The sequence below is a fragment of the Manis javanica genome, chromosome 13, assembly GCF_040802235.1.
Source record: "Manis javanica isolate MJ-LG chromosome 13, MJ_LKY, whole genome shotgun sequence".
NCBI lineage: Eukaryota > Metazoa > Chordata > Mammalia > Pholidota > Manidae > Manis > Manis javanica.
In genome coordinates, this window is record NC_133168.1 from 77894647 (window position 1) to 77908032 (window position 13386).

General features: G+C 41.9%; 1 protein-coding gene across 4 annotated transcripts in view; it reads right to left on the reverse strand.

Annotated features, from left to right (window-relative positions):
* PDE10A (phosphodiesterase 10A) overlaps window positions 1–13386 on the reverse strand; it is a 508454-nt gene that overhangs the window by 194137 nt on the left and 300931 nt on the right. Inside the window, exon 1 of one of the 4 annotated variants that reach the window (XM_073219873.1) lies at window positions 4529–4646. The exons of the other annotated variants lie outside the window; for them this stretch is intronic. Coding sequence (XP_073075974.1) covers window positions 4529–4619 — 91 coding nt within the window. The 5' untranslated portion in view covers window positions 4620–4646. Of the gene's footprint in view, window positions 1–4528; window positions 4647–13386 lie in introns of those variants that run through there. 4 annotated transcript variants of the gene reach the window in all.

Below are 13386 nucleotides of genomic sequence, written 5' to 3' on the forward strand. Positions count from 1 at the left end.
TTTTGGAAGCATCACACTTCACCTCTCAGGCAAACTGCTTTTGCTTATAAAAAAGCTCCCATTCATAAAAGTGTTCACTCAGTACCAGCTGATCTGCCTGCTCTTAATTTCCTCACCATCCACAGTCTTGCTTCACCATTTCAGGTTGTGCTGCACGTACACGTAAATATTCCACCACTTGCTCCCAATCTTGCATTTCCACTCAGGTCATTTATGCAGCCCCCAACTTGCTACCTCGCCGTCACACATCTTGCCCACCCCCACCCCCCAGCATAACATAGCTTCTAATTTAGAGAGCAAATTCTCCCTGGTGACTAAGAAAGGCCATGATTAGAAATATAAGCATCTAAACTCTGCAAAGTACTAACGTAGACTTACTGCACAGAGCTGTAAAGCACAGCCACATTGTGTCCATTTCCCTTTAGAACAGAGGAACATTTACAGAGGACACAGCACCCCTGTTTTCTTAACGGTTCATGAATATCATTTCTTAGCTCTAGAACTCCAGTTCCCTTCCTCAGTGCTCAGTCCCTTAACAGCAGCTAAGGATAAGGGGCATTATTTTTCTGGTCACTATGACACCCTTCAACTTACAGCATAAAATTCTGTCTGTGAAAGACAGACTGCCAGCATTCTTCTCTGAACTCCACCACTCACTGAGTTACTGAGCTGTGCCTCAGTTTCCTCATCTGCGAACTGGAGACGATTACAGTATCTATACCTCCTAGGATTGTTTTAAGGATGAAATTGAAACAGCTCTCAGTAACATTAGCTATCACTAATACTTAAGTATAAAACATTAGCTTACATAATAGTTAACAAAAGACACAATACTGTATTGTTAGAAAGTGGCCTCATTAGAACACCAGTTTAAAAATGGAACTTGAGGAAATCAGTGATATTTCTAAATTCCCCACACACTTTTTTCAGCTTCCTTGGTGACAAAAATATAGATGTTAAACATTCTCAGATTTTTCACTTTCACAATATGCATATCATCATTCTTCATGGTTCTAATTGGTTGTACATGCTTATCATTGTAACCAATTATTGTTAACGGTATTCACCCAGTGCATATTTTGAAGTGCAAAGTTTAGATGAAATGCTAAACTTCAATTTCACTAACCTGAGCTGATCTCAGAATTAGTATCTAATAGGTTTCAATATATAGTGTGCTAGGCCATTTAGGTATTTAGATCTTCCAATTTGATAGTGGTTCCCCTTTTTAATAACAAGGCAGGCAAAACACTACAGGTCTGATGTTATCTTTATCCTTTAGGATCTCATAGTGGGCCATTAATGTAATTAAGCAGACATTTTACCAGGTGACATACTGTTCAGACTTTATCACTGCGATGACAATTTGGCTCGAGAGTGTGTTCTGTCTGGCTTTTTTATTTTTAAATCAGTGGAGAGAATATGTTTGGCATATGCATCAGTAGATTATCACCAGTACTGAACAGTTCAATCTCATGAATCCAGTATCCTTCCGTATTTCAGTATAAATGCCAAAAAGTATGTTGAGACAAATAGCCTGTTGGATGTTAGGTATTCCTGAACTGACCCCAGTTCATAGTCCATTTTCCCCTCCTCTCAGATTATTTTGGGGTGAATGCAGACAGTGATGACAGAGTAAATAAGAGTTTGTTTAGATGAGTCTATGGAACTACCCCTTTCATCAAATTTGCTACACTTCTTCACACACACACACACACAAAATGTCAAATGTGAAGCCTTGGAAGCAGTAACAAACATATCATAAAATATCACGCATAATGAATTAAACATCTTTTTGCTAACAGACATTTATTTCTGCCAAACAATTCAGAAATAATACTAAACTGCTTAAACAGGCAGGAATCTGGCCTAAAGTCAAGAAAAGCAGTAATATATTTTTAAAAAGTATTTCAATAGAGCTGCTTTTCAGACAAAGAGCCTGTTCCCGCCCCGGCACAAAATGTGGGAAAGGAGCCAGATTGCAACTTATCAGCCGCCTGACATCAGAGGCGGGCTGCGTGCGTCAGCCGGCCCGCAGGGACCACCGGCTGATGGCAGCCGACCATGTACTTCTTATCTTATCAGCGTACAGTGTCTGGCACTTCAACCATTACTGTGTGAACCTGGGAGGAAGGAAGGTGTGTAACTGGGGGGGTTTAGGTTAAAGTTGTGAGCTAAGCAGGTTTTAGTCACTTATTAACAAAACAAACAATCCAATGTATTACATTAATTGTAATGAAAGTTTCTGCCCTCAAACCCAACATTAAAAGAAAATGAGTTTTTCAGAAAGGTGCCTGAGCTATGTATGACCACCCCTACTTCTCCTACTTCCATAAAAGTATGTCCAAGTTGTAGTTCTGCAAGATTCCATATATTCCATTTAGAACAGTCAAAGAAACAGGAGTTTGTTAGAAGATGTACAGGTAACTCTTTCATAGCTCCATTACAAACATGTTTGGGTGTGGAGAGTAAGATGAAAACTACTTTCAAGTGTTTGCCAACATTTGCATCTCTAAACACAAGATCTGAAGGCAGGCAGAGGTACCCCAATGACCAGGTAGGGCACAAGAAGTTGCATCACTCAAACCAGGATTGAGAGTTTCCTGAAGAGGAAACCTGCCTTATAAAAACTACGCAAAATTAATTTTTAAAAACACTTGATTTAAAAATCATTTTAAATTTTAAATATTTAGAGAAAAACACACTTGCTAATTAAAAATTAATTGTGCCAATGTACTAATCGCCTATATTTTGAATATAAATAAAACAAGATTTATTTACTAGTCTCAGCTTGTACATTAAATAGCACTCTATTAAAATAATAGTTCATGTACACCATGATTTACAACTCTCAAAATACTGTACTTCACAAACTACACTGTCATTCTGGTTGTACAGCTAATAGGACAACAGATGTGAAATTACATTAAACCCACTGTTTCTTATTCCTTGGAGCTTACCTGCTAAATTAGAGTAAATATAGTTAATCTGTACCCAGATATGCCTCTATATGTATTGAAGGTCATGCCTTTATAAACCACAAATAAAGTAGAAAAATCATTCTCTCCCCCACACGACAGAATCCCTGTCCCCGACCTCACCATCTGGCTCTGGGATGTACCTCTGCAAAATTCTGTGTCGAAGCCCTGATCCTCAGCATGACAGTATTTGGAGATGGGGCCTGTGTAAGCTGATTAGGCCATGGGAGCGGGCCCTCAGGATGGGATTGGTGCCCTTATAAAGGACACCATGTCTCTCCCCCATGTGAGGACAGAGCAACAAGAGGGTTATCTGCAAGCCAGGAAACTGAATCAGGAACTCAATCAGCCAGCAGCTTGATCTTGGGACTTTCCCACTTCCAAAAATTGAGTAGTAAATACCTGTTTAAGCCACACAATCTCTGATATGTTAAAGCATCTTGAACAAACTAATGCACTTCTCCTATCTTTAAGCATCCTTCTTCCTTTTGTTACCTACCCTCAACACTCAGTAAGCCCAACCATCTGATTCCCTTCACTGGTATTTATAACTGTTTAGAAAAAAATGCAGAGAACTAAGACATCCCAGTACTCGTTAGCATCCATACACATCATTACCTCCCTGACACATGACTTGACCTCCTGTTTTTTTCTGATGGGATCCTTCTTTTTTCCTCTTCAACATCTCTCTGAACCATTACCCACTTACTATTTTCTCTCTTAACTCAGCCAGCTCTCCCCCCAGGGGAGACATTCCTTCTTTACCTTGCTCACTCGATTACTCCCCTCTACATTCCAGGTCTGCAAGCTCTCTGTCCCTTCTAAGAGATTCCTAATATGCTCAGACTTCCACCAACCCTGAATCACAACACAACGTCCCTCCAGCCTGAGAGACTCATCACACATTCTATACTTTTCTTTCTTTCACCATCAAAGTCAAAACGGAGTCCAGTGCTGACTTCAATGTTCTTAATTCTGATTCACACCTTAATCATCACACCATAAGATCAGCCCCCAGCACTGCACTGAAACGACTTTCTGAACTACAAGCCAAGCTTCCCTGAAGAGGTAAACATCATAATCTCAGTCTTCATCTTCCTGGGTCTCAGCGATATCAGATACCGTTAACCAACCCCTTACTTTCTTGAGAATTTCTCCTGCATAACATTGCAAGGATGGTCAGTTAGCCAACAATCGACTTACCAAAAGCAAATATGTTATTAAACAGAATAACCAGCCTATGAAATGTAAAATGAAAAACAAACAACTAGAACCACATAGAAATCTCCAAAAGCTGGTAAAACTAATGCATCCTGTGTAAAATGCTATTTAAGCTTTTTAACATAATAAAGACTGCCAATGCTGGGGGGCAGAGAGGGTTGCGATAACTGAGGGTTGATGTCCAAGAATTTCAATGTATGAATGAAACAAGTTTTCATCAACTGGTAACTTTAGTAAGTTCGCCAATTCAAACTTAGAGCTACAAAGTATATTTGCTCTCTATCTGAATGGCCCTTCCAACTTTCTTTCACTAACTTAGAGACTCTACTCACCTGGAAAATGTTGGGGATTCCTCTCCTCTCCTCGTTCTAAATTATTTTCCTTCAAAGTCTTCCTTACCCCCTTTGTCTTCAACTGTAACATCTCTGAGGATGACTTTATCTAAACTTTAAGCTTCTAAACAAAACAAATTAAAAAAAAAATCAAATAACTCTCAGATAACTGATACCTTCCTGAATCTTTATTTCTCCTTCTCCTGTACCCCATTTGTTTAGGTGAAATTCCCCTCCTCCTAGTCCTCTGAACTAAATATTCCAGCCATCTTCCAATCCATTCTCGACTTCGATCCTCAAAAATAAGTAATTGTTGAATCCTATTCATGCTACATTTACAGAATATCTGCATCCTCTTAGGCTTTTCCATTCCCACTGGTACAGCCTTAGTTCTGGACACTGTTAGCCATTATTTTCCTCTCTTTACATCAAGTCACTTATCTTTATAAAAGGTCATTATCTTCAGCTCAGAAGAAATCCTGATTAGACAAATCAACCATGGTAATGCTCCCAATCCCTGCAAATCATGTGTTGGGCCAACACACAGGGAAAAGCCATTCTCCTTCCAATGTGCACACCAGGCCTACAGTTAAAACATCTATGTTGCCACCATCAGAACAAAGCCAATTAGCAGAATGGGAAGAGTAAAGAAGTGGATCCTTAAGAATGCCTGTGAGGCCCTGAATTAATCAGTACTGGAGCTGCTCTTCCTTAGGGCTTCTTGTTTTACAACATAACTTTTCCTTACTGTTTAAGCAATTCGGGTTTCTATCACTTTGCCCTATGAACCAGCGCTAAGCCTCCTGCCTCAACTAGCCTTCCTGATTTCAGGTCTCCAGATCTCTCTTTACACTACTCTTAGCAGCACGTTTCGGGAAAAAGGGGGAAATCCTCAGGCCTCAAAATCCATGACTGGGAGGCCCTGGAGCGGGGCTTAGCTGGCGGGATTGGCACCCCAGCTGAGTGGCGGCCTGCCGGCCGCACCACACTCCACACCTCGTGTCACCGGTAAGGCCCTCCGCAGGTCCTGACCCCGAACAGCTCTGACCACGGCCGGCCGAGTCCTGGGGCTCCAGCTGTCCCCATCCGGCCCATCCTGCCCATCCTGCCCCCGATGGGCCTGTGGAGCATCCGGCCTGCGCCCCGAGCACCTGGCCCGCAGCCGTTGCACGGCTTCTCCTCACAGCCCACTGGGTCGGGCTCACCCACGCCGCCCACCCTGAGGCCTAACTGGGTCCCTTCACCCTCGGAGCCCCTGTCCAGGCCCGGCCAACAGGACTGGCCACCAGGCCCCTGGCATCCGCAGCTGTTAAAACCTACCAGACCCACCTGCCATCTCCCCGGCGGCCTCCACGTGCCACTCACAGCCGGGACTCCGCGAGCAAGGCGCTTCCAGAGAGACGTCACGCGCACACCGGAAGTGCAGTCACGCTGCCTGCACGGACAGGTACTTTCACTTCCGGAGACCAGGACCCGATGCACCCGGGAGTCTCCCGCAGCGGAGGTGGTCGGCAGCTCGAGTCCAGGACCCACAGCTGGAAGTGGACTGAAAGCTGTCTGACGCGCAAGTCCAAGCTCCTGGCGCCCGGCGGGCCTCCACCTCCTCTGCTGGCCCCGCCCCTCGCCCTCGGGGGACGCGTCCACCAGAAACCCGCTGTGGGCGGCAGCCTGGGACGTGGCTCGGGGGAGCGGTGGCGCTGGGCAAGTCTCTGCCTGCCTAATTCCTGCCAACTGGCCGTAACCGGGTTGGCCGGGTCCCCCGGGCGCTCAGGATGCGGGCCACAGGGCAGCCCGCAGCCCGTTTAGTTCAGCGAATGCACGTGTCTTCTCCAAGCTATTAAGCCGTAAAGATCCCTTTCTAAAGGGAGACTCCCTGCTCCGCCCCATGAATCCAGCTACTGTCGGCTTCATAGATTCTCTTTTGTAAATGCCGCAACCCAGTGACACAGTGACAGTATCGTAGGATAGGAGCAAAGTGTATTTTAACCAAAAGCACAGTAAGCCTGTTTCAGACTTGTATTTTGTAAACAGCATTTGATCAGTTTTCCCAAGTTTAAAACTACGACCTGGCACCACACACACCTGTATCTGATGACTCTCTCCTCCGCTCTCCGTGCTTCCATGAAAACCACACTTAACACCCCAACTCTCCTCCACCGAATGTGTTTGCCCCTCTTGGCTACCAAGCACATGCTTTTTCCACCTTTGCTCTTACGGTACGTAATATGAAGTCACTGTCTGCAGTTGATTTCTACCCACTTCTGCCTTAAAGCTCTAACTGCCTTAAAGTCAGTCGTGTGTATTGGGCTGTGCTAGTTAATGGTAAGATACTGGTACCTTTCCAGCCCCAAGGTGTTCATAGCCAGCGTCACTCCACTGAGTATTACAAATGTGAACGAGGCCTGTGGGGAAAAGAGAAAAGCACCAGACCAGGTGGACAGGTCAGAGAAGACTCAGGCAAATGGCCCCCAACGGGCCTTGGAATTCTCTAGGTGGCCAGGATGAGAAACAGATGGCAGGCAGAGGTGACAGCACCTGCCCTGCAGGGAGGCAGGAAGGCTCGCCCCTTGGGGGGTCCAGGTGTGACAGAGAAAGGGCATCATAGACGAGGCTCTCAAAGCCAGCACAGGGCCACAGAGGAAGGGCACTCACACCGCACGGAGGCCTCTGGACTCTCTGCAGGGGACTGCAGGCACACTGAGGACCTAACGTCAAGGGTGATGTGGTCAGGCATTTGAGCTCGGTCTGCACCCGCACAGAGAGCACTGCTGCAAGCAGGGCCACCTGTTCGAGAGCCCCTCAGAGAACAAGGGCGAGAGCCAGTGGCGATCAAGTGGTAGAACCAGCAGGACTGGGGGCTCATTAGAGGCATGGGACGGAGGAGAATGACGGGGAATTCCAGGGGCATTCTGACGTCCTCTCCTCCACCTGCTGACATCCAACCATTGGGCAGTCCTGTTGTCCCAAACTGAAAAATAATGTCTTAAGTCTGACCTTTCACCTTCTCCACAGTTGGTGCTCTCACTGAAGCATTCATCACCTTTCATCTGCACACTGCAATAGACCCCCAACTTGGTGAACCTGTATCTGTCTATAATCTGGGGTCAGTAGAGCAGCCAATCAAAATATGAAGTAGATCGTGTCATTCAGAATCCTCCCGTACCTCCCAAAACATAGACTGGAAGCCGACGTCCTTACCCTGGTATCCAAGGCACTACACGATCTGCTCCTCAGGACCACTGTGCCCTTGCACAAACCAGGCACGCTTCCACACAGGGGCCTGTGCCCTGGCTCTTGCTTCTGCCCGGGACAATGCTCTTTTCAGATTTCTACACAGACCAGTCCTTGGCCTCCTTCAATTTGCAACAGAGAGAAATGTAAACAAATTGTCACAAAACCCCCCAAAAAATATGTTTGCTGAAAAAAAAAATCTGCATGTAAGTGTACCAATGCACTTCAAACCCATGTTGTTTAAGGGTCAACAGCAGGCTCTTAGTAGTGAAGTTTTTGCAGATTTTCAACGGCATGAGGAGGTGGGGGTATGGTCAGGGCCCTTTTGTTTGACAGTCTGTTCCAAGTGTCACCTTCTCACTCTGGGCCACAAGGACCTCTGCTTGTGATACTGATGTCTGCCAGGCCCCACTGACCTAAATTCTTGCCCTCTTCACTCTATTTATATGCTTTTCCCATGGCACTCTAAAAAATAAATTATATGGGATATTAGAAAGTGGTAAATTTTTCGTGTTTCCTACTGGAATGTATAAGCCACAAAGGCAATAATTTTCATTATTTTCTACTGAGTTACTCCAAACACCTATTGAAATGCCTGACCCATGATAGAATTCGAGAACTATTTTAATCAATGTATGTTTAAATAAATGAACCCAGTAAGAGGGAAAAGGGGTCCAGGAGAGAAGCATGGATAGGAATAGGTCAGGTATGTCTTCTGGAAATGACACCTCAGCTGAGTCTTAATGGGGATTTAGTAAGCAAGTAGGTGGTTTTGGATCTCCAAGCAGGGATCATAGCAAGAGCAGACATGCCACAGAGGGCATGGATGCATGGAACTGCCAACACCTCAGTGCTGGCGGAGCTTAGACAAATGGCGGGAGGGCAGAAATGCAGCTAGTGCTTGTGAATAGAGACCAGATTACAGAGCACTTTATATTCTAACTCAAGTGAGTTTACTGTACATTTTTGAAACAATTTAGGGAGAAATAATGTTTGTATAGGGCAGTAGGGACGTATTAGAGATGTACTTAGGAGACATAATTAACAAGCAGAACTTATTAACTGACTGATTGTGGTAGGTCAGTGGTGAATGAGAATAAGCAAAAAGATAAGTAACTGAATGGAGAATATATCTGCAGATGATGTATCTGGTAAGACACTAATATGCAAAATAGATAAAGAACCCATACAACTCAACACAAGAAAACAAAGATGAGCCCCAGTTTTCAAAGTGGAGTAGTTATGTATATGGCATAACTACCTAATGAGAAAGAAGATAATAAGTTCAAATGTGGACATGTTAAATTTTACTATTTTTAATATACAGTTGACTTGAACAATGCAGAAATTGGGGCACCCAACCCCCATGCAGTTAAAAATCTGCATATAACTTCTGACTCCCCACAAACTAAAGAGCCTACTGTTCACCCTTGAACAGCATGGGTTTGAACTGCACTGATACACTAATACCCAGATTATTCTTTTCAAGAAATATATTGGAAAATCTTTTGGAGAACTGTGACAGTTTGTTTACATTTCTCTTGATCGCAAATGGCATCATGTAGTTGGTTATGTGCTAAGTTTGATAAATTTTAACTTATTATAAGAGATTTGTGTGTATTTAATGGTAGCAAACGATAAAGTATCTTTTATGCATTCATGACAAAGTTTTTATGTATGTATTTTATGTATTCTTGACATAACTTTTTCTTACTTTTTAAATACTTCTAGGCTGTGTGGTTTATGAGTTTTTCCAAAATGTTGCAAATCTCCAAAAAATGTTCCAGTATTTATTGAAAACAAATCTCCATATGAGTGGACCTGTATAGTTCAATGCTGTTTTGTTCAAGGGTCCATTGTACTAAGTTCAAAAAATAGGTGATTAAAATAAATGTTAACTTCCTTTTTAGATCCATTATAGTAACACTAAGGAGAGAAAACTGAGGTAAGAAAACCTGTTAACCTGTTTCAGGGCTAACCTCCTATATCTCTTAGCACTCATAAAAATTAAAATACTCATCTGTCAATTGAAACTTTATCATTGAGAAACAGTTTGGACCATGTAACACTGACTGAAGTATCACCACACACTAATCGAGGGATAGTGCTGTGGACGGAATGTTTGTGTTGCCCAAAGCTCCTATGTTGAAACCCTAAATCCCCAGTGTTTTGGTGTTTGGAAGCCAGGCCTTTAGAAGGTGATTAGGTCATGAGGGTGGAGCCCTGGAAGACACAGGAGGAGAGAAGAGACTCTCTCTGCCTTGGAGGCTAAAGGAAAAAGGTTCTCACCGGGACCCCAAATGACCTGTGTCTCCAGAGCTGTGAAAATAAGTCTTCATTGTTAAAGCCACCCAGTCTGTGGTATTCGTTACAGTAGCCCCAATTAAGACAGGAATAAGGGTATCACTTAAAACTTAAGATAAACAAAACTGTGAATTTTTCATAAGGTACTTCTGAGGCATTCAAGGTTGGAGAATCTTGTTTTGATTATTCTGAGGAGCAGAAGTGCTAAATCCTACTTGTGCTGGAGATTAATTTATTCTGTTCAGCACAAAGGATTTGAATAGCCCTAAACTGATCTCATATTTAAATCAGAGAAAGGAATCAGTAAGTTGTTCTGAGAGAAGCACTGACTAAAAGTCTTAAAAACAAGGATTTTGTTCTGGAAATTTCATTTACATGTTAAGCTTACGAAAATCACTGAAGGTAATTTTTAAAGTGATTTTTCTTCTCTCCAGTTATACATGTGTTTGTATGTTCAACAACTATTTTTGAGCACTGACAATATACTAGAATTCCAGGTGGTCCTCACCTCTTTCTCAAGCTTTAGAGACAAGCAAATAAACAATAATAACACATAGATACATGACATGAGCTGTGTCTGACCCACCTACTTCCCAGGGCTATTATGAAGCTTACATTAACTAATAGGAGAATGTTTTCAAAAATGTAAAGCTCCACACAGAGTAAGGTGCTAATACATTAAGGCATATGTTCACCAAAACAGCAGATTTCTTCATGTGGGCTGAGCTGTCATTACTGAGCTAAATAAGGTATCTAGAAATACAGTGCAATACAATAAAAAGCCAGTGAACTGCAGTAGAAGTGCTAAAGTTAATGCAAGGTGAAAAAACCAGAACCAAGGGGGGAAAAACTATATGGTGAGAGCTTTTTAAGTATGCAGAACACACATTCTAAATCATTTTACTGCACAAGTCTCTTAGCTAATTTATAGCAAATGACTGTTTCAAATTAAGTACATTTTTCTAAGGTGAATTTTTTCTTATAAAGTGATCTAGTTATTAAGTCTTATTAAAATAATTCTACCTATATTTAAAAGCACAATAAAAAAATTTAAACAAAATGTTGTTGAGAAAGAATACTGAATATAACAGTTGGACTCAACTCAAAGGACAAAAGCCACCACATACCAAAGGACACAGTATGGATTCATGAGCCATCTGGGAAAACAACACAAAAAAATACATAAAGTTTTACTCTTTGGGGATTTTTATTAGCTATGTAATCAAGACAATTATAGATGATCCTCTATGAACTTTCAATTCTTGAACTTACTTATTTAGTTGTCCTTTTCAAAGTGTTATATATTCAAAAATTAAAACAAAAAAGCATACATTGAGAAGTCTCACTTCCACCAGAACCCCCTCACACAGTTTATATTTGCCTGTGTATCTGGCCACTGTTTCTTCCTGCAGTAAATAAATTTTCATAAATACAAAGCACATTACATGACTGCACCACCAAGTGCCAGCCTTCACAGCTGCTTGATGTATGCAAAACTTTCCTAAGTCAGCTACCTATGTACAGTATCCGTTGAGTGCCTCCTTGTGCCAGGCACTATTTTAATCACTTTTCATTTATTAAATCATTTGACCTTCAAAATAATACAATGGATTTGCTGTTATTGTCCCCATTTTACAGAAGAGCAGAAGAGAATTAAGAAAGCAAGTACCTTTGACACAGTAAACAAGTACCTGAGCCATGTTTCAAATCAATAAGTGGGCTTCAGATTCTCTAATACCTACTCTACCACCTCAACCTTACTGCCTCTCCATCGTTTATAGGAAAAGGAGCAAATACTCTAGTAGTCCAAATAGTGACCTTCTAAAAGACAGCCATGTCCAACCCTTAGAACTTGTGAATTTTACTTTATATGGTAAAAGATAAAATTACACTTACTGATTTGAGAGGATTAGCCTGTGTTATCCATTGGGCCCTAAATGTGATCAAAGCCATGGTATTCCACACAGCATTACATTTGCTCAAGCAATTCGCAGGAAAAATGCAAAGAGATGAGAAGAAAAGAACACAATTTTTTAAAGTATATATGGGGAGAAAGCAATTAAAACAATTTAAGGAGAAAACTACATACCAAAAACTCAGCTTTCTAATTTAATAGTTAAATTTCTCATACGTAGCTGCAGTTTAAGAAAAAACAAAATGGCTCTGAGATCTTGGATGGGGGCACGTTACTTTTACTGTAAAGTTGTAGCACTTAACCCCTAAGTTGAAGAAATTCCTCATTTAGTTCATCATTTTGTTTATTAACACAAGCTGGACTGATAGAAACTTAACCATTGCATGTTTCCTGAAGTAAAAATTGGAGGAAACCTAGCAATTAGCAAACTACAGGCCCACCCATACTGACTGAAGGCCAAATAGGAGAAAACTCCAAGCTAGTAAATGCCTTAGAAGGGAAAAGACTAAACCCGGGCCAAGGGGTGGGTGCTATATATATGTACTCATTTCCAGAGAGCAGAGTCAGAAAAGAGTCAAACACCTGCAGACTGGCTCACAATTTATAGCTTTCATCAACTCCTGAAATGCCCAGTAACTCTTGGAATCAACAGCCAACAAGACTCAGCCATTCGCATGGCCTCACCTCGATAGAGCCCTCCTGCAGTGTGGCACTGAGGCTTCTCCCAGCCAGGCTTTCCAGTCCCGGTTTGTGAGATGACCGTGTATGACCCTGGGTAAACTGAGTTTAAATCCATCAACAAGTTTTCAAGTATTTTGGAGGTTCTCCAAATGTAGTATCAGTCACTTCTTTTCATCTTTGCCTGATTCATATGATAGAACTAAGGCATAAGTTCCTTGGAAAAATACTATTTAAAGAAAAAAATATATGTATGTGTATATACATATAGAAGACATAATTTTCACATATCTTCTAGGAAAGAGGAATAGTTACTCTTGCTTTTTAAGATTTTAGGTTGCAAATTATAGAGGTTCCATGAGGTTAAGGACGTCATCAAGGTGTCTGCACACAGAAACACTCAGAAACATTGCTGACAGACAGCTGGCAGGGCTCGGAGACCCAGCAACAAAACTGTACAACTTTTTCTTTAAATTTGGTTTTGTGACCACTCCTATAAAACTAGGTGGCTTTATTCTACTCTAACTAGTAGCAGCCTTTATATTTTTTCTTATTAACTAGAAATCTATGCTCTATTCTTAAGGTAATTTGTAAAGTTGCGAAAGTCTGCTCTAAAAAATGGATTCTTTTTAACCTCATTTCTATAAATTGCAAATTAAGTTACTCTTATTTTCTTAGACACTAGAAGAAAATGTCTACCTGCTCCACAACTCCAGCCTAATATTAGAGA